General features: G+C 44.5%; 1 protein-coding gene across 2 annotated transcripts in view; it reads left to right on the forward strand.

Annotated features, from left to right (window-relative positions):
- The window catches only part of ZDHHC9 (zinc finger DHHC-type palmitoyltransferase 9), a 226470-nt gene that overhangs the window by 110873 nt on the left and 91820 nt on the right, over positions 1 to 23777 (forward strand). For both annotated transcript variants that reach the window (XM_069212928.1, XM_069212920.1), the window contains exon 3: positions 728 to 888. In XM_069212928.1, coding sequence (XP_069069029.1) covers positions 728 to 888 — 161 coding nt within the window. The remainder of the gene's footprint in view (positions 1 to 727; positions 889 to 23777) is intronic.

The following is a 23777-nucleotide window of genomic DNA, read 5'->3' on the forward strand; positions in this document are numbered from 1 at the left end:
CCTGTCATAGGTCTCAAGTAAAGTCCTCCACAATATACCTTTATCATGTGGTGTTCTTTAAAAAAAAAAAAAAAAAAAAAAAAAAAAAAAAACTATTTGATTAATGACAACTTTGCTGGAAAAAAGCAAAACTTCAGAAATTGGCAGAGCAGAAGGATGAACTGTTACCTCTTCAGTTACTCATTTATATTTTTGTTGGTTTTGCTAAGAGAAATTGAATATTTTGGCACAATGTTTCTAGTCCTGGGCTTTAAATAATTCATTCTCGGCCTTGTTAGACATGGTCTAACAATGTGGAAGGCAGTATTTTGAGGAAGAAGGCCAAACCACAATGTTGGTGCCTTCCGGTGACATGAAGTGATATGTACATCTTATCCCTACAACATCTTGAGTTTCCCTTGTGTGGAAAGTTTTCGGAAATGCCCCTTATAAAGATATTTAAAAAAAATAGCAGTCTTTGGACATTTCATTTGATTTTACTTGAAGAACAAAGGAAGTAGATTTTAAAATGAATGCACTAGCTATACGTGTGTGTGTATGTATGTGTATATATGTGTGTGTGTGTGTGTGTGTGTGTGTGTGTGTATATATATATATATATATATATATATATATATATATATATGTGTGTGTAACTAAATGGGCACTTTATAGCAAGCAAGGTCAGTCACTGTGCTGTAATTTTGTAATGTATAGTTTCACATTTTTTACCTCCTTTTCTTTACAGGTGCCGCTACCTTGCTGTCCATCTTTCTCCAGCTATCCCAGTCTTTGCTGTTGTTCTTTTCTTCTTTGCCATGGCAACGCTCCTGCGGACAAGTTTTAGTGACCCTGGGGTGATACCGCGTGCCCTACCCGAAGAAGCAGCCTTTATCGAGATGGAGATTGGTATGTGGACCTCATTTGGCAAATTTCCTAGGGCATATTAGGTGGAGTAGATAGAGGGGAAGAAAAAGGTGTAACTTTGTCTTGGAAGGTACATGCAAACACATACCCTGGAGAATTTTCAGTCTTTCAGGAAAAGCCTAATGCTTCCAATCGTCAGACACAAGAGAGAATTTTCTCCTAATTGAGCATAATTTTAGCTTCCTTGTCTTGATGGTTTTTCTCAAATTTCATTTAGCAAAATGATGCTAAACTGCATCAGTCCATCTCAAGTACCTTGGTATACATTACTCATCTACATGTACTAAGTGTGTGAGCCACTAAAATGGACAAAGGTGATATATAATGAACGCAAAATGAACAAGTGATGGACGGAATGCTGAACAATGTCAAACATTCACCCCCAGTACAAAGTTCTGGGCCTAAATCCATCGTTTGTTTTTGCTGCCCATTCCATTCCAGTTTGGACCCAGCCATATGCAAATCAGTCTTGACCCTGTTCCCCAAGGGAACATTCCAGCCTGAACTGCCAGGCCAAGTCTTGCCAGGACTAGAAACAAGCATCCTGGGACCGGTTTCGGGGTTTCACCCCTCCTCAGCCAGGCTAGCTTGAATCCAGTGGCATGGGAAGCACGGGACCCATGTCTGGGCATACCATTCCAACTTAAGGAGACAAATGCAAAAAGAACAAGTGATGGACGGAATGCTGAACAATGTCAAACATTCACCCCCAGTACAGAGATCTGGGCCTAAATGGTGAGCAAAAGAACGATGGATTAAACCCAGATCTGTGACTGGGGGGTGAGTGTTTGCATTGTTCAGCACTCCGTCCATCATCCTTTTGTGTCATATAATGAACTACATGCGTCTGAATGCATAGATACCTAATAGAATACAAAGATAAATTAGTTGTCTGTGTAAATCCATCTTTGGGTGTTTATTGTAAATTACCTGGCTTGCATAGGGATGCCTATAGAAGAACGAGTTATGAAGGATGGCTGCAGCTTTTGTTAACTTGCAGCTCTATGGAAGTCTCCCTTGTCCAACACTTTGGAGAACAAGTGTCTCACTTTGTCTTGCGTGCTTTTTTAATACTTAGAAATCACGGAGCAGGTAACTATCATTTGAAGTTGCAATACATTTTAGAAGGAGTCCTCACCAGTGAGAAGCTTGATGCTAGCTTATGACATGGTTCTAGCTTATGAACTACATATATTGTTCATTTTATCCAGAGGTCCTGGACCTTCCCATCTTGGGTTAACTCTAGTGTTTGATGTTCATTGATTATAGTGAACCGCTCACCTTTCTTATAAACCTCTTTAATTGTAACCAGATTGTCTAAATTGCCTTATCAGACACATTTTCATTATTGCTGCTTATCTGTTCTCTGTTCACAAAGCCTGTGTTTGCCTCCCATGCTGGAGTTTCACTGCTTTTCAATATTTGTGTCACCCCTTGACTGTCCACAGCCTACTATGTAGGCCAGCTTAATTCACTAAATGTCTGGGAAGGCCGAATCCATGCCAGACTTTCAGAGTAATAATATAAGATACCTTGACATTCATCGAATCTAAAGGGAAATCTTGTATATTGGTTGATGGCCCCTGTAAATAAATTGGACAGCTCTGCTTAAACCATGCTAGTCACATATTAGGTCTGGATAGAGACCCCTTTAGAACAAAAAGTAATGCAGAGAAAGCATGGGTTCTGGATCAATCCCCTTCTTCCGTGTGCCCTGTTTTGGCATTCACTTTTAAGGGTTATCCTTCAAAGCACACAGCATCTCGCAGATGTACATTTTTAAAAACAATTATTTTATTATGTTTTTTTTTTTTTTTTTTTTACATTTCCATGACCAGCCATTGGTGATCAGGGCTAAAGAGTCCTCCTAGGCGTACGTTTTTAAAGATAGCTGTAGCATCATTTTTTTAAAAAATATATAATTCTCTGGCCATCTAAAAAAGGAGACCTGATATTCGGGGCACACAGTCTTCGTGATGCTGCCACCAGAACACTTTTCACTTGGGGCATGTTGCCTATGCTTCACATATAATGTGTATCCGTGAGGGAGGGTTGTTCTGCTGAGGTCTACTGGGAAGCATAGGGGCTTGAGTACTAAATGAGCAGGATTGAGTCTAGTACCCTGCGTCCACTGCTCTTTCTGCAATTTTGCAAATGGTCTCCATGGTGCTCCTTACAATGCTATTCCGTCTGCATTCTGAGCTCTTGGCAACTTCTCTGCCTTTGCCAGCAAACAAGCATTTTCTTCATACATCACATTGTGCCCTGTTAACACTGTTGGTAGGCAGTGAAGTTCACTAATCTAGCCATGGCAGTTGTGCTGTGGAAAAGCATTTGAAGAGGTGCTCGCTGCACAGCTATTGAACTGCATGCAGTGCTTCTACTGCTCCCACATTCAGGGAGCTTGGTGGCTCCATTGAAGTTCTGCCCAGGGTTTCATAGCAAATCCAGAGCCCTCAGCTTCTCTCAGTGTTGGTTCAGAGCAGTCAATTTTGCCCTGTAGCTTAAAAGGTCATGCCCTACCTAATGCATTCTTGTGTTTGGCTTTATAACTGGCACTGCATAACATAACAATGTGAGAAGTAGATTTTGCATTTGTCACGTTTCAGAATTGGAGGTAAGCTTCTGCACGATGGCGATTATGTGCCATATTTTATCTTTGAACCGTTATAAAGACATGCAGTCATCAAACTCTGACAGGGTATTTCCTGAGCAAGGTTCAACAAGTCACTTATGTGTTCCTCATCTCACTGCAAGTTTTATTGCTTGGGATACTTTGTGGTAGAACTGAAATGCAAATGTTACCTGTACAAATGTCTGAGGAACAGAGTAAAAAAGTAAGTGAAATTACTTTAGACCCTTTTCTTCAAAGAAAAAGAAGACTCTAGAAGCTCTAGGGGCAGTCTCAAATATTTGGCTATGTTCACCCAATATCAGTTTGGGGGTGACAGACAATGCGGACTATCCAGTGTAAGGTTGTAATATTCACTCAGTAATTTCTACAGCTACTGTTAGCACAATATCCTTGAAATAAATCATGATAAAACAGAGGTTTTAACTGTCTTAAAAAAAGGGAAATCCTAAGAATTCGCAAATTAGGGCATCATTTGATCCCAAATATGTTATTCTATAAATACCTAGGAGTGATATTTGATTCAAAAGGACAACATAAAGCCCAGATGCAAGAATTGAAAAGAAGAGAGGCAGGCTTAAGATTAACTTTGGAAAAAATAGGGTGTCATTTGACTTGACCGACCCTAAAACCACCACGAAATGTATTAGAAGTGAAATAATTACAGACATTAATATACATATTTGCAGCCTTTCCTGGCAAATTCGAGACCTGGCTTAACCAACCACAGACACAATCATATTGCGTTATATTCAAACTACTGAATTCTGTATGCCGACCCCAAATCTGCTTGGAATTCAGTCTTCTGGAACAATCCTTGAGACTGAAGGCTACACTATTTACGCTTTGTGTCAAGCTAAAACAAGCATATAAAGGCTCACCTTTCCAATAAAATTGAGCATACAAAGATTACCTCATGGCCAACATCCATAGTCCATCTTGACGAGTCTTCAGATGACACCACCATGGGATTGCAGTATATCTTATTGAACTGTTAAAACAATTCTTAAGAGAGGCTATTACAAAATCAAGAGAAACAGATATGCTTGCGATCCGATTAAAGCAGCATGCCTAGTTGATAGTGGTCACATATATAAAGCATGCTCTGCAAGTGTATGTGAATCTTCCACTCTAATTGGAAACAAAAATACAATTCTTTGTACTACCTTGTGGTCTGTTTATGGGTTAAATATGGCAAAGCTGGTAATTCAAGAGAACGAATCGGGCATGTCGGGTCTCAATTTATCATAAAGAGCCATTAGCCCATGTTCTTTGCATTTGCCCCACTTTTGAAACCGAAAGAAAACTGCTCTTTTGTTCCAACTTTCACTAAGCCGATATAAAACTGCCAGTTCTCAATTCTACTGTGATTTGGCTGTGACAGTGGTATGCTGATCAGCAGATTCACGAAATATAAAGAACATAGTCTAAAAATCCATAGAACTGCTGCCGATGTGATTATGTATTAAAATCAAACCCTGTATAAATGCAATTAATAATCAAATGGGTTGTTATAAAGTTGTGATCAAAGCAGTACTTAACTTCTAATAACATAAGTGCTGGTGCCCAATGGGGGGGCGTGGCCAGCCGCGAAAGCAGTAGGGAACGTTTCTCTGGCGCTCCCGGTGGGGCGCTCATATCCAGCCCTATCCTGCCCTAATATTGTATCCCAGAGAATGCCAAACCCGCAGTGGCACAGGTGAAGATTATAGGTGAAGATTGAGGTAGCCCACCCTCTCAGCCTGAGGGTGCTTTGGGGCGCCCTGCTGGCCTGTGAGACAAAAACGGGCCTGACTGTAATCTGTGGTGTGAAGTAAAGATGGCAGCTCCCATTCTGGGCCTCCAATTTCAAGACATTTGACGGATGGACGAGTGGTGACGCAACTAGGGTGACAGGGCCTTAGCAAGCCCGCAAGGCTGAGCGACCCCGGGGTAGACAGCATAGATTGTCAAAGCAAAAAGAAGAAAAAAACATGGTGGACTTTAATAGAGCTTGTGACGGCAAGCTGGACGTGGACTCTGCCACCTTGCTCTAGCCTCTCTGCTGGGACCCTGGAGGGCCTAATATGTTTAGGGTGTGAATGGGTGTGGTGAGGAGGAGCCACTGCCACCTACTGGGACTATCTGTGGCCTCCTGCAGAAGTGCGTTGGAGTACGCTGCAGACAATATTGGCCCCTTCCGGTTGCTGCTGCCCTCCGGGGACCATGGGGGACTTCATGAGTTGCTAAGGCTTTTTTTGCTACTGGCCGCAGCTCCTTACTTCGATGATCGGTGGGCGGCTGCAGTGGTGTCCCATTGCCTGGAATGTCACCTCCAGCTAGTAGTGGACTCCATCTCCATTAGTTCACCCACCTGCAGGCCGCGCCATGTCTGAGGGAGAGAGATGAAGGGGATGGAGAATATCCCCATGCCCCGTGATGAGACTGACCCGCCTGGATTGCTGGGGTGCACACCACTGGATAGCTGCTTTCTATCCTGCTAGCCATCAAAGACTCAAAGGAAACATTAGTTCACACAATTGATATAGTGGTAGATCTTGGTTTCCTGATGGCAGATCACTGTAAACTGAGTGAGGCTTACTGCTACCAAACTTACCCTACCAGAGGTGGCCCCCATAACCGTTGACCTACAGGCTCAAGTGGCTCAAGTTCTGGGATGGGTCTGGGTACTGGAGGCCAGAACTGAGGTCTCTGAAGCTTGAGCTTTCTGAAACATCCTGAGTGGTGGGAATGCTGTAGAAAGTGGAGGGTGCGAACATGGTGTCCTTTCTGGAGACCTGGCTATGGACTGTGGTGGCACTGAAAGACTTGCCCTCCTCTGCTTTGGAGAGGGCACAGGGGGAGCCGAGCTGTTGTCACTGATCAAGGGGCTAAATTCTTCTCAGGACCAAGCAAAGTATGGGACTGGCTGGGCATGCAATCTGGGGTGTGGGAGGAAACTAGACTGCCTCGCGCACAACCTGAATACAGGCAAGGACAAAGGCTTCGGTAAAGCAGGTGTGGCAATATCACGAGAGGGCAGTGGAGACAGCTGCCAAACATACGGACTCAGGCCCTGAGCGATGTCCACGGGATGATGGGACAGCCTTAAGTGGGTGTTAGACTTTTTTGCTTATGCAGGGTCATCCCCAATCTTTTTGCCTCCTGCCTCCTATTTTTTTCTGACCTGTTGCTGTTGGCTTTTAAACTCTGATCACTTTACCACTGCTAACTAGTGCTAAAGTGCATATGCTCTCTGTGTAAATTGTATGTGATTGGTTTATCCATGATTGGCATATTTGATTTACTCGTAAGTCCCTAGTAAAGTGCACTAGTGGTGCCAGGGCCTGTAAATCAAATGCTACTAGTGGGCCTGCAGCACTGGTTGTGCCACCCACATGAATAGCTCTGTAATCATGTCTCAGACCTGCCACTGCAGTGTCTGTGTGTGCAGTTTTACCTGTAATTTCGACTTGGCAAGTGTACCCACCTGCCAGGCCCAAACCTTCCCTTTTCTTACATGTAAGGCACCCCTAAGGTAGACCCTAGGTAGCCCCAAGGGCAGGGTGCAGTGTATGGTTAAGGTAGGACATATTGTAATGTGTTTTATATGTCCCAACAGTGAAATATTGCTGAATTCATTTTTCACTGTTGCAAGGCCTGTCCCTCTCATAGGTTAACATGGGGGCTACCTTTAAATCTGATTAAAGCGTAGGTTCCCTTTGGGAGCGGATGGACATGTGGAGTTTGGGGTCTCTGAGCTCACAATTTAAAAATACATCTTTTAGTAAAGTTGATTTTAAGATTGTGTGTTTGAAAATGCCACTTTTAGAAAGTGAGCTTCTTCTTGCTTATACCATTTCTGTGACTCTGCCTGTTTGTGGATTCCCTGTCTGGGTCAGTTTGACAGTTGGGCTGGTTGCACCTCACACTAGACAGTGACACAAGAGGAGCTGGGGTGTAGTCTGCATATCCTGATGAGCCATCTGTGCTAGGAGGGAGGGGAAGAGTGGTCACTTACACCTGAAAGGGCTGTGCCTGTCCTCACACAATGCAGTCTCCGACCCCATGGTGCGTGTCTGGGGCCTGGCCTGGGCAAGGCAGAGGATTTCACATTCAAAAGAGACTTTACTTTGAAGTAGGCCTACTTCAAAGGAGAAATTGGGTATAAGAAGGGCACCCAAAACCAGACTTTAGAACACTTCTGGAAACAAGAGGAACCTCTGCCTGGAGAAGAGCTCAAGAGCTGAGGAAGAAGAGCTGCCCTGCTTGTGACTGTGCTTTGTGGAGCTATCCTGCAGTTGCTGCTTCTGCCAGAGTAAGAGGGCAAATACTGGACTTTGTGTGCCTTCCTTCTTGGGACGAAATCTCCAAGTGCTTGATTTAGAGCTTACCTCCTGTTGTTTGAAGTCTCAGGGACAGCAAAGACTTCTCTCTGCCAGCACCTGGAGTCTCCTGCTCTGACAAGTGGTGCCCTATCCAGGCCCTAGGCCCTTGAAAGGAAAGCTGGTGGAAATGCAAGGAAATCGACTTCGGACCGACGCCGCTGCTGAATCCGGTGATGCTGCCTGCAACCGACTCTGTGATCTTCGCTGGAACGTGATGACCTTCGCAGGCCTGATGCCGCTGCAGCCCCGCTAAAGTCCGCAACTCCATGGAAGTCGCCGCACCACGTCATGACCGACGCCGCTCGAAGTGCGCAGATTCAACGTTTCGCACAGACACCGCGATCCCAGACTTCGCGCATCGGTTTGTTTTCACTCTTTACCAAAAGTACTGTAGCTGGGGGGGTCTACGCAACTCCGTGTCCGGCGCCGCTGGTGTTGGATTGTTGAGAACGACTCCGTCACGACGTTGTGTTAACATTTTGTGTTTCTAAGCGCTATTTTTGAGTTTAATCTTTAAAAATTCACAACTTGACTTGTGTATGTCGGATTTGTCGTTTTGGTCTTGTTTTGTTTAGATAAATATTTCCTATTTTCCTAAACTGGTGTGTCATTTTGTAGTGTTTTCATTCAGTTACTGTGTGTTATAAATACTTTAAACCTAGCACAATGAAGTTAAGCCTACTGCTCTGCCAAGCTACCAAGGGGGTAAGCCAGGGTTAGCTGAGGGTGATTCTCTTTTACCCTGACTAGAGTAAGGGTCCTTGCCTGAACAGGGGGGGTAACCTGACTGTCATCCAAAGACCCCATTTCTAACCGTGGGCAGGACACAGTTTTGGAGTGTGACTCTACTTTAAATACTGACCAGAGTGGAGGTTTACCGGCGACCACACCACAAACAGCTGACCATGTCCACTGACCTGTGGGTCCAAGAAGTGCTCTCCTCCTGAGAGGAGTGGGACTTTCTGTGTTTTTCTTCTCATGAGTTGAATGGGGGGGGGGGATGGGGTGGTATTTCTTGCCTGATGATTGATTGGGGAAAGCTGTCTTTCTCTCCTTCCTTGGCTGGGTGCAGAGGTGCCTAGTGAGGCCCCTTTCCCCTTTTTGGGAGCCTACTCCTTGTCTCCACCATGCCTTGAGAGGTGCTGTAGGGGTGTCTTAACTTCTTAAGTGTAGCAGTTTAAATGGGGAGGCGGGGTGTTGACTTGCTATCCTGGGGAGGGGGTGTTGGGTTGTTTTTATGGCTGTTTTAGTCTGGAACCTGCAACTGTTTGCCTGTGCCTTTCCTACTTGGCTGTGGAGGCTGAAGCCTCCTCTCCGGCTGCTGTGTCCGAGTGGATTTAAGGGGGAGGTGATGGGTTTGAATGGAGGATAATATGCATGTATACAAACTCATATCCTGGAATGTCAGGGGTTTGACTAATGTGACTAAGCGCTACAAAGTGTTGGAATATCTGAAACATGTGGCACTGCTACAGAAAACCCACATGAATGCTAAGAAAGAGGTGGACCTGTGCAAAAGATGGAGGGAGGCATGGGATCTATAATAAGTACTCCACATTTGCCAGGGGAATGCTGATTTGGGTGCAACCAAGCATCCCATTTCAGGCCGCCAGTACACGACGGAGACAGAAAGGCACTATTCTGTCGTAACGGGCAGGTTAGACGGCCAGGATACCTCTTTTGTCAATGTCTTAAGTCTCTAATGTTGATCAGCCTACCTTTTTCGATGTGCTCGTGTGGATTTTGGCTCCCTTGCCTCCGCATACACTTTGTTTGTGGCACCTTTAACTGTGTCACTGATATCTATCTAGACTGCTCCCATCTTTAACTTCAGGACTCCCCAGCCGTGTGCCTGGCCAGGAAATTCTCTACTTGACAACTCCATTGGGGGGTTGTTGGGTGGATGCAGTACCGCCACTTCCACTCTGCCACATATGCAATATATGTACTCCTAAACACATTTTCATGGTTGCAGGATGTTGAGTGTCATAGCAGATATTTAGTATTTAGCTAGGATAGTCTCCGACTATTGTCCCTTATTGTCCTTCCATTGGGTGAGAGCACGCACCTGTACACCGAGCTGATGACTTAAGACCAACAACTTGGAGTACCCAGCCTTCTGCAAGATGAGTGGAGAGGGGATCCAGGCATACTTCCCCGAGAATGCAGGCTCCGCCTCGTCCCCGTTCACTGAATGGGAGGCATTCAAGGTGGTCATGGGGGTGTCAATGCTTGTCGGAGTCCCCGGGGGTGCAGTGCACTATTTTGAAAAAATCAGACCTATAGCCAGAGCTGTTGGAGGCAAAGGAGAGGGTTGCGGAGCATTTGTTATTTTGACTGTAAAGCATATATGGGTATGACATGTTGACGGAGAGACCGGAACTGTAGCCAGAGCTGTTGGAGGTGAAGGAGAGGGTGGCGGAGCACATGGACTGCCTTTGTTGTTTCGACTAAGTCGCATATGGTTAGGACTCATACAGAGGGTGACAAATCTGGCCCATCTTGGTTTGGCTGGCTAACGCCGCTAGGTGAGGCTTGCCGACTCCTGAGGGATCTAGCCTGCATACACGGGGTGGGATTAATCAAGTCTTTACTGATTACTACTTTAGTCCTTATGTGGCGAAAGAGATGCCTCAGGAGCAAAGCATCCAGGGGTGGCTCACTAACCTCCCTCCTTGCTGCCTAACGCTGAAGGCTGTAGAGGGACTGGGAGAGGACGCGTCCGAAGAAGAAATCCAGACTGTAGTCTGGTGGCTGGCCTGTGGGAAGGTACCTGGTGCGGATAGCCTCCCAATTGTATTTTATGCTGCATACCTCAACACCCTGGCCCCCTTCCTGGCTGAAATGTACCAGCAGGTGATTGCGGCAAAGGTACTACTTCCACCCGGAGAGAGGCACTGATTATACCCATGCTCTCACTAGGGAAGCTGGCTACGGATGTGAGGGCATACAGGCCACTGTCAATGCTGTATGTCAACTTCAAAAATCTTAGTGGGATCCTGGTGCAGCACTCACTCTCCCACATGACTGGGCAGATCTTTACCGACCAGTCAGAATTTATCCCTGGCCGCTGCATGGCTCTTACTGTCTGACATTTATTGGCGATCTTGCAGGGTGGCCCATTAATCCCGGAGTGGAGGGAATTCATATTTATAGACATCAAAGGCTTTCAATAGTTTGGATTGGGGCTTCCTGCATGCTGGTTATGATTCGAATGGGCTGCTGCCAGTGCTTTGTTGACTAGAACTTTTTTGCCGTACTCAAGTCCACAATCCAGGATCTGCATGAGCAGCCTGATCTTTGCACAGTGCAATATGTGCCCATCAGTGGTGCCCATTATGCACCCTACTCTTCCCCCTAATGGTTGAACCCTTAGCATGCAGGCCCCACAGCGAGGTGCCGTATGCCAGCATCCAACACCCTGGGATTTCCCATTACATCTCACTGTTTGGATGGTTGTATGCCAGATTCACACATGGCTTAACACAGTCTGAACCACGACCGCGTCTTTACCACGTAAACAACAAATGTTGTTGTAAAAGCGTGCTTAGTAAAGGTATGTGTGGTAACGCCATGCGTGGTTGTGACACAGGCTCTTCCCAACCTAAACCCTAAAACATACCCTGTCCTAAAACCTACCCTACCCTGTTTTAAAAATGACCCTGACCTACCTGCCCTAAACCCTAAAAGCTGCCCTGTCCTAAAACCTACCCCGATTTCGTCCCCCCCAAAAAAAACCTACCCTGTCCTAAAAACTAACCCAACCCCGCGCCCCTGCTCTAAACCCTAAAGCTCAGCCTGCCCTGTCCTAAAAGCTACACTGATCCCACCCCCTCCCCATCCTTAAAAGTTGCCCTGCCCTAAAACCTACTCCACCTTGTCCTAAAAACTATCCTGCCCCACCCCGCAGTAAGCCCTAAAACCTACCCTGTCCTAAAAACGACCCCACCCTGTCCTAAAAACTATACTAACTCCCCCCACCCTAAGCCCTGAAAATCACCATGTCCTAAAAACGACTTTGCCCTGTCCTTAAAAACTACCCAGACTCCTCATCCCGCCCTAGAACCCTAAAACCTACACCACACTGTTCTAAAAACTACCTTACCCTCTCCTAAAAACTACCCTGGCTCCCCCGGCCCTGAACCCTTAAACCTACCCTGTCCTAAAAATTACCCCGAACCTCCGCACTGAACCCTATAACATACCCTGTCCTAAAAACTGCTCTGCCCTAAAAACTACCCTGACCCACGCCATGAACCCTAAAACCTTCCCCGCCTTGTCCTTAAAACTACCCCAAGCCCCCTGCCTTAAACCCCACCCTGTCCTAAAAACTGAACCAACCTGTCCAAAAAAACATTACCCTGACCCTTCCGCCCTGAACCCTAAAACCTACCCTGCCGTGTCCTAAAACCTACCCCGTCCCAACACTAAACCCTAAACCCTGCCCTAAAAACTACCTGCCCCAAACACTAAAACGTATCCTGCCCTGTTCTAAAAACTACCCGCCCTAAACTATCAAAGCTACTCTGCCCTGTCCTAAAAAAAAAAAAAAAAAAATCACCCCTATCCCTGCCCTAAAATCTATCCTGTCCTAAAAACAACCCCATCCTGTCCTGAAACCTACCCTGACCCCACCCTAAAACCTACCCCGTCCTAAATACTACCCTCCCCTGTCCTAAAAACTACCCTGCTCCCCCGCCCTACACCCTAAAAGCTACCCTGCCCTAAAACCTACCCCGCCCGGGTCTAAAAACTACCCTGCCTCCCACCCTAAAGCTTATCCTGTCTTAAAAGCCACCCACTGTGTCCTAAAAACGAACCTGGGCCCCCTGCTCTAAACCCTACCCTGTCCTTAAAACTACCCCATCCTAAAAACTACCCCCTGCCCTAACCCTAAAACCCATAGTCCTAAAAACGACTCCAGTGTCCTAAAACCTACCTGTCCCCCCCCCTCACCCCGCCCTAAAACCTACCCTGCCCTGTCCTAAAAACTACTTTGCCCCCCCCCCTACCCTAAACTCTAAAACCTACCCCACAGTGACCTAAAAACTACCCCGACCTCCGCTTTAACCCTAAAACCTATCCTGTCCTAAAAAGTACCCAGGCACCCCTGCCCTAAACCCTAAAACCTACTGTATCCTAAAAACTACCCAGCCCCTCTAAAACCCACCCCACCCTGTCCTTTCAAAAACAAAAAAACTACCCTGACCACCACCTTAAAGCCTAAAACCTGCCCTGCCCCCAAACCTTCCCCACCCTGCTCCTCTGCCCTAAACCCTAAAAAGCTACCTTGCCCTGTCCTAAAACCTACCCCACCCTGTCCTGAAAACTAACGTTGCCCCCCCGCCCTAAACCCTACCCTGTCCTAAAAACTACTCCGACCCCCGCCCTAACCCTAAAACCTACACTGTCCTATAAACTACCCCTACCCAGTCCTAAAAACGACCCCACCCTGTCCTAAAACCTACCCCAACCCCCCGACCTGAACCCTAAAACCTGCCCTAAAAACTACCACACCCTAGACCCTACCCTGTCCTAAAAACTACGCCCGACCCCAGTCCCCGCCCTAAAACCTACCCTGTCCTGTTCTTAAAAAAAAAAAAACACAACCTGCCCCAACCCTGAACCCTAAAACCTACCCCATCCTGTCCTTAAAAACTCCGCTATTCTGTCATAAAAACGACTCCAATCCCGGCCCCACCCTGAACCCTAAAACCTACCCCACCCTGTTCTTACAGCGACCCTGCCCTCAACTTTAAAAACTTACCCGCCATGTCCTTAAATCCCCACACTTTCCTCTCCCTGCTGTTCCTGGAGTGTGCCTGAATCACGCATATGCATGGTGCCTTAACAACACATTTGCGTGGTTCAGGCACATGCGGGGCTGAGGCAAGTGTGGTAACGCTATGCATTGCTCCGGTCGTGTAGAAAAGGCCATTTCCATTTGCGGATGATATGGTACTCTACCTGCATGCTTTGCGCACAGAGCCTGGGAGGGCAGCACAATTTCTTGGGATTTTGGAAAGTCCTCTGACTTGTGCATGAACTGTCTCAAAACCATCCTGTTTCCGGTCCCCTGTTTAAAGTTGCGCCTCCTGATCTGGGGGGAAGATGAGATGGGAGCCGCTGGTGGTGCGGTATCTTTGTGTTTGAGTTTATCGAAGGGTTCTGGAAGACCCTGCCCTCTCTATGGCAGGCTGCATAGCGGTGGCCAAGATGGTGGGCTTGCCTCATCTACTCTGTTTTGTGGTCCTTTTACTAGTGATACCGCAAGCTAGATTTGGGGAACTGGACTTGATTCGAACTGATTTAATTCTGAACAGGCGCCAGTGGAGAGTGGCATTGGCCAAATTGCAACAAGCGTCCTCGGATGGTGGGCTGAATTCTCCTGATTTCGATTCTTATTACCGAGTGGTGCAACTGCAGTCGTGTACGGGCATGTTTTCGGGTCAGGGGGTCACCCAGGCTGATAAGGCTACCAGATCCCCTGACGTGGCACAGCTGTGGTCCCTTTTGCTTCGACCACGGAGGGCTCACTGTGCAGGGCGGCATGTCATCTCAGTGCTTAGAATCTGCTGCCAGAGTGTGCTCAGACGGGCACAATGAGGGGCCCTGTATTTTCCGGGTATCCCACTTTGGGCCCTGGTTGCATTTAGAGGGAGTGGAGGAAAGACACCAAGGAATGGGAGGCAGGAGGACTGGACTCTGTGGGAGTGATATATATGGATAAAATGTTACAGCCATTTGAGGACTTGTGTGCAGACTTTGACCTTCCAGCTGGTCAGTTTCTCCTCTATGGCACCCTGACTGTGGGGATAGGATTTGGGGGAGAAGGGGAGTGGAACCCCGCCTACTCCACAGCTGTCGGCTTCTCTGTGCCTCGACTGGTGCTGGCTGCTCTCTGGGTTGTATTGGGCATTGCAGAGGGACCTGTGCTCTTGCCCTTTGTTGTGCACACGTTGGTAAACTAAAATGGACTGCCTCCTGACAGAAAGAGACTGGGCTTAGATGTGGGAGGTTGAGCCCAATATCTCTTAAAATGCCAGGCCAAGGCTCATACTCTTCTGTGTACTGCATCAAGCATACCTTGCGCCCCTACAACTCAGCATTTATTTCCTGCTGACCCCACTGGACTGCTTCTGAAACCATGGCGATCATAGGGGTATTCTTCACATGCTTTGGAGCTGCCCTTGCTTGGTCTCGTATTGATGTGAGGTGATGTGCACATTGATGGAGGTTATGGAGTGGCTCTTGAACACTTCACCTACGCTCTGCTACCTGGGTTTATATCCCAGACCTGCCAAGCATAATGTCACTAATCGATTTGTTGACCTGGCACTGGTGCTTGTGAAATGCTGGATTACAATGCACTGGAAACGTACTGAAGGACCCCGGGCTGAGGGGTGATGTCCTATGCGGAGGGTGTTTGAGGCACCGCAGGGGAAGGGTAGGGGAGTGAAGGGGCTGCAATTTGGTTGATTGGGGTGTGAGATGACTCCGTGGAAGACCTCATCTGGTGGCTCTAAGTACTTCGGTATGTTAGAGGTGTATTGAGTGAGCACACTTACTAGGCATAGTGGTACATAATTTGCAAGTCATTACTAGATTTTAATATGTTCTGTATTTTGCTATGATGCCTATACCACTTGACTAAAATGGCAATTGCATTTTTGCTCCCAATTTCTGAACTGTGACGCAGAAATTAAATGGCACTATAAATTGGACTTTTCACACACAACCAAAATACTGTAACTGAATGGGTCTATTAACTGCATTATTATATATCTAGATTGCGTTTTTAATTTTAATGGTTTTAATTATCAATAAAATCTGTTAGTTTAATACATAAAGTATTTTGATTTTCAACATCATAAAAAGGAAATGTTGTCCGACACCTTCTGCGGGTGCTGGCTTTTGGATCACAGAAAGTTACCATAACCATTATATGTATAGTCTTGTGAATACCAGCATACCAAAACTGAGGACCATTTAAAAGGTTTCAGACATTGCACAGCCCTCGTGCAGATGTGTATGGGAAGCCATATCGGATTCCTCCTGAAATGCATAGCGTGCAGCAAAATGAATGTGGCACACACCAGAACGCATGTGATGTGTGCAAATACATGATACCTGTCAGAATGAATCTGACTTGAACCAAGACACATGTGAAACCTAACTGAGTGAATATGCTACTTAGTGAATACTATGAATAACACACACTCTGAATTAAATAAGAGATACTGAAGTATAGATCAGTTATATTGAATTTAATGTGGACCTCACTGTAAACAGTATAGCAATCACTGAAATGAATGCAATATTCTTAAAGAATTAGATCTCTTGAAATGACTTGCATATTTCAAGGGGAATATGACTCATTGAAATTAATCGATAGATTGAAATGAACATAAAGTACTTTAATGAAAATATTATATTCTGAAAAGAATAATACAATTGTAAATAACACACTGAAATAAACATTACACATTTTGCTATGATTATGAATTGTGTTGAAATTAATATTACCCAGATTGCAATGAATATAAGATATGCAGAAATGAAGAGAAGATAATGTAAAATGAATATAGCTTGTGCTGAAATTAATATAAGCCCCTCTGAATTTGACATACCTTTAAATGAGTATGACCAAAGCTGAAATTCTCATGACATTTGTCAAAATGAATATGGCATGCATTGATTGAAATTAATGATGCATTTTCAAATGAAATGATATGTTAAAATGGTTCAGTTGCATCTTACATTTAATATTGCAAGTGTTAATATGAATATAGGATCCATTGAAATAAACATACCATTAATTTAAAGGAATATAACATGTTAAAATAAATGAGATGAGTTGAAATGAATGAGCTTCATTGAAATTAATTTGAAATGTTTTAAAATGAATGACATGTATCAAAATAAATATGCTTGCATTGAAAGTAATATGATACACATTGACATGATTGATACATTTTGCAGTGGATATGATTCATGTTAACATTCATATGATGTGTTAATATAAATGGGACATCCATTGAAAGGAATAGGACACATGCTAAGATTAATAAATGAATGAACTGATGTAGGAAGTTGGCTCTGTATGTACTATTTCAAAATAAGAAATAGCATGCACAGAGTCAAAGGGTTCCCCTTAGAGGTAAAATAGTGGCAAAAAGCGATAATTCTAATGCTCTATTTTGTGGTAGTGTGGTCGGGCAGTAGGCTTATCAGAGGGTAGTGTTAAGCATTTGTTGTACACACACAGGCAATAAATGAGGAACACACACTCCATGACAATTCCAGGCCAGTAGGTTTTTATATAGAACAATATATTTTCTTAGTTTATTTTAAGAACCACAGGTTCAAGATTTACAAGTAATACTTCAAATGAAAGGTATTTCACTTAAGGAACTTTGAATTAGCAAAATAGCATGTACAGTTTTCACACAAATGGCAATAAGCGATTTTAAAACTAGACTGTGCAATTTTCAACAGTTCCTGGGGGAGGTAAGTGTTTGTTAGTTTTGCAGGTAAGTAAACCACCTACAGGGTTCAAAGTTGGGTCCAAGGTAGCCCACCATTGGGGTTCAGAGCAACCCCAAAGTTACCACACCAGCAGCTCAGGGCCGCTCAGGTGCAGAGGTCAAAGTGGTGCCCAAAACACATAGGCTTCAGTGGAGAAGGGGTGGAGGGTAGACCAGGGGTGTTTTGTAGGGCACCGGGGGGGGGACACAAGTCAGCACAAAAAGTACACCCTCAGCGGCACGGGGGCGGCTGGGTGCAGAGTGCAAACAGGCGTCTGGTTTCCAATAGGATTCAATGGGAGACCCAGGGGTCTCTTCAGCGAAGCAGGCAGGCAAGGGGGGGGGGGGGGGCTCCTCGGGGAAGCCACCACCTGGGCAAGGGAGAGGGCCACCTGGGGGTCGCTCCTGCATTGGAGGCCGGATCCTTCAGGTCCTGGGGGCTGCGGGTGCAGTGTCTTTACCAGGCGTCTGGTTCTTTGAAGCAGGCAGTCGCTGGGGGGATCGGGGGGTCAACTCTGGCTACTCACAGGGTCGTAGTCGCCGGGGAGTCCTCCCTGTAGTGTTGGTTCTCCGCAGGTCGAGCCGGGGGCATCTGGTGCAGAGTGCAAAGTCTCACGCTTCCGGCAGGTAACGTGTGTTCTTTAAAAGTTGCTTCTTTGTTGCAAAGATGTTTCTTCTTTGGAGCAGAGCCACTGTCCTCGGGAGTTCTTGTTCCTTTTAGATGCAGGGTAGTCCTCTGAGGCTTCAGAGGTCGCTGGACCCTGTGGAACGTGTCGCTGTTGCAGTTTTTCTTGAAGTGGGGAGACAGGCCGGTAGAGCTGGGGCCAAAGCAGTTGGTGTCTCCGTCTTCTCTGCAGGACTTTCAGGTCAGCAGTCCTTCGTCTTAGGTTGCAGGAATCTAGTTTCCTAGGTTCTGGGGAGCCCCTAAATACTGAATTTAGGGGTGTGTTTAAGTCTGGGAGGGCAGTAGCCAATGGCTACTGTCCTTGAGGGTGGCTACACCCTCTTTGTGCCTCCTCCCTGAGGGGAGGGGGGCACAATCCCTATTCCTATTGGGGGAATCCTCCAAAATCAAGATGGAGGATTTCTAAAGGCAGGGATCACCTCAGCTCAGGACACCTTAGGGGCTGTCCTGACTGGTGGGTGACTCCTTGTTTTTCTCAATATCTCTCCTGGACTTGCCGCCAAAGGTGGGGGCTGTGTCCAGGGGGGCGGGCATCTCCACTATCTGGAGTGACCTGTGGCATTGTAACACGAAGCCTGAGCCTTTGAGGCTCACTGCTAGGTGTTACAGTTCCTGCAGGGGGGAAGGTGTGAAGCCCCTCCACCCAGAGCAGGCTTTTGTTTCTGTCCTCGGAGCACAAAGGCCCTCACCAGATGGGGTCAGAAACTCTTCTCTCAGCAGCAGGCTGGCACAGACCAATCAGTCCTGCACTGAAGAATTGGGTAAAATACAGGGGGCATCTCTAAGATGCCCTCTGTGTGCATTTTTTAATAAATCCAACACTGGCATCAGTGTTGGTTTATTATTCTGAGAAGTTTGATACCAAACTTCCCAGTATTCAGTGTAGCCACTATGGAGCTGTGGAGTTCGTTTTTGACAGACTCCCAGACCATATACTCTTTTGGCTACCCTGCACTTACAATGTCTAAGGTTTTGCTTAGACACTGTAGGGGCATAGTGCTCATGCACCTATGCCCTCACCTGTGGTATAGTGCACCCTGCCTTAGGGCTGTAAGGCCTGTTAGAGGGGTGACTTACCTATGCCATAGGCAGTGTGAGGTTGGCATGGCACCCTGAGGGGAGTGCCATGTCGACTTAGTCATTTTCTCCCCACCAGCACACACAAGCTGGCAAGCAGTGTGTCGGTGCTGAGTGAGGGGTCCCTAGGGTGGCATAAGACATGCTGCATCCCTTAGAGACCTTCCCTGGCATCAGGGCCCTTGGTACCAGGGGTACCAGTTACAAGGGACTTACCTGGGTGCCAGGGTTGTGCCAATTGTGGAGACAATGGTACATTTTAGGTGAAAGAACACTGGTGCGGGGGCCTGGTTAGCAGGGTCCCAGCACACTTCTCAGTCAAGTCAGTATCAGGCAAAAAGTGGGGGGTAATTGCAACAGGGAGCCATTTCCTTACAACTGAAATGAATGAACTCCATTGAAATTAATTCAACGTGCCTTAAAATGTATATGACCAATGCTGAAATTAAAATTAAACTTGCCAAAATGGATATGTTCTGCATTGAAATTAACATAATGAAGATCAAAGTAAATATTGCACATATTGAAATTAATATGGCATGTTTAAATGGATATGATCCATGTTAAAATTATTATGACCTGTGTTAAGGTGAATATGACATCCATTTAAAAATGAATGACCTTCATTGAAAATAATATGACATGTTAAGATTAATATGAACCACTTTGAAATTAATATAGCACCTGGGGACATTAATATGATCCACATTGAACTTATTATGACATTCACATGAATATAACACTTTTTGAAATTAATTTGAAACTATGTGAGGTAAACGTAGCATGGTTTGAAATTAATAAAGTACATATCGAAATGAACACAAGCCATGTTTAAATTAATATGACCTCTGTTTACATGACTGTGGCTTGCATTGAACTTATGTTGATTTGCTTTAAAATAGATATTGCATATTAATATTTATCCTGAAAGATATGATATGGACTAAAATGAATAATAAGTTATTATGCCACATATTTAACAGACTATAAAACAAGGAACTAGCCTTTACCACACGTCCATTACATGCGTCCATTTACAACTCGGGTAAGTATTTCTACGTTTGTCACACAGTACTTTATCACACAGATAAGTATTTTTGTAAATCACTTAGGGCCAGATGTCTGAATCCTTTTTACTGGTTGCAAACGGCCCATTGGTTAAAGGTTTTTTGCCCTGTACTATCCCTATTTTGTGTGTTGATAACCTATTACGACTCACAAAATAGGGTTTGCGAGTCGCCAATAGGAAGGGGTGTGCCAAGGGCATCCTTATAGTGAGTTGCAGAGAGATATAAGAATGTTTTGCACCTGGAATGTTGTTGCAAAATATTCAGTTACCACCAACTTCAAGTTCCGGTGGTGTTGGTTCAAGTAGGTCATTGGACGTGAGCAGCGATCCCTGCGTAGAGCATTGCAGTAGCCCTGCGGTTGTTGAAGTTGGTCTTGGTGGTGTCTTCGTAGAGTGTTGTCTTTGTAGAGGGAGAGGAAGAGTAATGGGTCAACAGCATAGGATAAGCTGTTGAATCCATGGGTTTTGGCGATGCTAGCCAGAGGTGTCCTGCAAGTGTTGAAGAGGGTGGGGCTGAGTGAGGATCCTTGGGTGTACCCTACAGATGATTTACTTACCTTCTGAGTAAAAGGAGGAAGGTAGATTTTTTGCATTCTTCTGGTGAGGAGAGAGGTGAGTCATCGGAGTGTGGCTCCTTGGATGCCCATGTTATGCAGCCTAGTGATGAATGCGTGGTCGGAGACCATATTGAAGGCTGCTGAGAGATCTAGGAGGATCAGAGCTTCAGTCCCTACTTGGTCAAGTAGGGCTCGGATGTCGTCAGTGGTTGCAATGAGGGCTGTCTCTCTGCTGTTGTTGCTGCGGAAACCGGATTGGGAATAGTCGATTAGGAAGTTTCGTTCCAGATGTGAGGAGAGTTGTTGGTTGATGTGTTTTTTTGTTTGTTTGTTTTTTTTTTTTTCTTTTCTTCTAATAACTTGGCCAGGAACAGGGAGATTGGTCAGTAGTTGAGCTCGCTGGGCTCTGCCAATTTTTTTTTTTTTTAATACGGCGTTGACATTTGTGTTCCCTTTCCTCAGGGAAAGTAGACTGGACAGTTGGGGTATTGAACAAGATGGTGAGTACATGGTTGAAGGCACGGTGAGAGCATGGGTCGATTGGGGTCTGAGTGGAGGAGTTCATGATGGCAGTGATGCCCTGTAGAGCAAGCTGGACTCCATTTGGATAGTCAGTTGTCTGTGGTAGTAGCGGGGATTGTTGTCTTGCTTGTAGAAGTCAATGGCATTTGGCTTGGGTTTGGAATTTCTGTAGATGTTTGCGATCTTGTCATGGAAAAAGTTTGCATGGTTGTTGCAGAGTTCCTGTGTGGGGGGTTATGTTGGTTGTGACTGAGGGGTTGGAGATTCTTTGAATGTGAAGAGTTCAAAGAGTTCTTTACGGTTATTGATGCTTGATTCGGTGTGTGAGGCTTTTATTTTTCCAATTCAAAGTTGTGATACGGTGCATGGAATGGTAAAAGGTGCTTGTAATCTTTTAGCTCAGCATAGATGGCACTAACTAGTCCTATGCTTAAAGACTTTGCTGTAAAAAATGGCAAAAGACTTTGGGCCTGATTTAGATCTTGGTGGACGAGTAACTCTGCCACAACAGTGACAGATATCCCTTCCTCCAAAGTATAAATCCTATAAGATATAATGGGATTTATATTTTGGCGGATGGGATATCCATCACTGTTGTGACGGAGTAACTTGTCTGCCATGACCTTAATCAGGCCCTTTGTAATTTTCTAGCTTGGAGTGAATGGAACTGTACAAATATTGTGCTTAAATACTTTGCTAGAAAAATTGACATTTGAGGTGAGCTGCTTTGGAGTGTCTGAGGTGTTGTAGGGTGCTCCATAGAAAGGAGCTGCTCTCCACCTAAACGTGGTAACTACCCAGAGTTCCCTCATTCATTTTATTTTTTTGCATAATTTGAGTCAATATAATCCTGCAATGATGAAGATAGATACATGTGAATGCATATATGTATTCATCTTAGCATGTCATATTTCTTTCAATGGATGTCTTCATATTAACACATCATATTAATTTTAACATGAATCATATCCTTCGCAACACTATCTTAATCATGTCAATATATATTATATTACTTTCAGTTTAAGCCGTATTCATTTTGATAAATGCCCTGTTCTTTGTAACGTTACTTATTCATTTTAAAACATGTCACATTTCTTTCAATGCTATATTTATTTCAATGAATGTCATTCATATTAACACTTGTCATATTAATTTTAAGATGCAACTTATCCATTTGAACAAATATTAGTCATTTCAGTATGTATCATATTAATTTCCATGCATGCCATATTCGTGTTGACACATGTCATGAGAATTGTATCTCTGGTCATACTCATTTGAAAGCTTGTCAAATTCATTTCAATGGTGCTTATGCTCATTTCAACACAAGCCATATTAATTTTAAATCAAACCCTATATTTCTGTGTATCTTATTTATTGCAATCTGTGTAATAATTATTTAATCACAGTTCATGTTCATTGCAACGTGTAATGTTTTTCAGTGTTCATTATATTTTCAGAATATAATATTTTCATTTCAGTACCTTATATTCATTTTATTCTGTCATAATCATATCCAAATGTCATGTTCCTCTTGGCATATGTCAGTCATTTCAAGAAATGTCCCATTCTTTAAGATGAATAATGTATTCATTTCAGTGATTTCTTTATTTTTACAGTGAAGGGCAAATTTATTTTCAGTATGACTGATATATATTTCCAGTATATCTCTTATTCAATTCGGAGTGTTATTCACCATATTCAATCTGCCAGGTTTCATATTTATTTTGGTCCAAGTCGGATTCACTCTGCCAGGTATCATACTTACATTCGTTTTGGCGTTTGTCATATTCATTTTGCAGTACACTATGTATTTTAGGAGGAGCCCTATAGGTAGCTGTAATTTTGACATGAGCAACTTCCCATAGCTGTGCATATCCGTTAATGCTCCTGTCTATATGTGTCCCTTTTTGTTATCTGTACAAATCACTCCATTTGCTTTAACAGACCATATGGCTTTCTGCCCTTCAATATAATCACTCCAATGCTTTATAAAAAATGTTTTTTAAAAAAAATAAAAATTCTACACTCTGTATTCCAAAATAATTAACATCATTAATTTATGTGGTCCTGATATTGTTCTTTTCTTTGCATTCTATTAGTGGTATTCCTGAGTTTTAGAATAGGAGGAACACTTTAAAAGGTGAATTTTGTAAATAAAATCGGACTGGGTGAGCTGAGACATTTAGGACTATTTTGAACGGACTTGCAATGTGCCCCCATAATGTGTACACCCTTCTGAGTATAAATAGTACATCCCTTATGCTATTACGCATGACATTTGGTGCCTGTCTTGATCTATGGGGATCCATATATGTATGCTATATATACCGCTGTTTGCGTTCAGTTTATAAAAAATGTTTTTCTTTCTCTTGGATTTAAGCTACTTTTGTCTGTTTGTATTCTCAGTAGCCCTAGTTTCCGTGCCTGGTCCC

This window comes from Pleurodeles waltl, chromosome 2_1, assembly GCF_031143425.1.
Source record: "Pleurodeles waltl isolate 20211129_DDA chromosome 2_1, aPleWal1.hap1.20221129, whole genome shotgun sequence".
NCBI classification, from domain to species: domain Eukaryota; kingdom Metazoa; phylum Chordata; class Amphibia; order Caudata; family Salamandridae; genus Pleurodeles; species Pleurodeles waltl.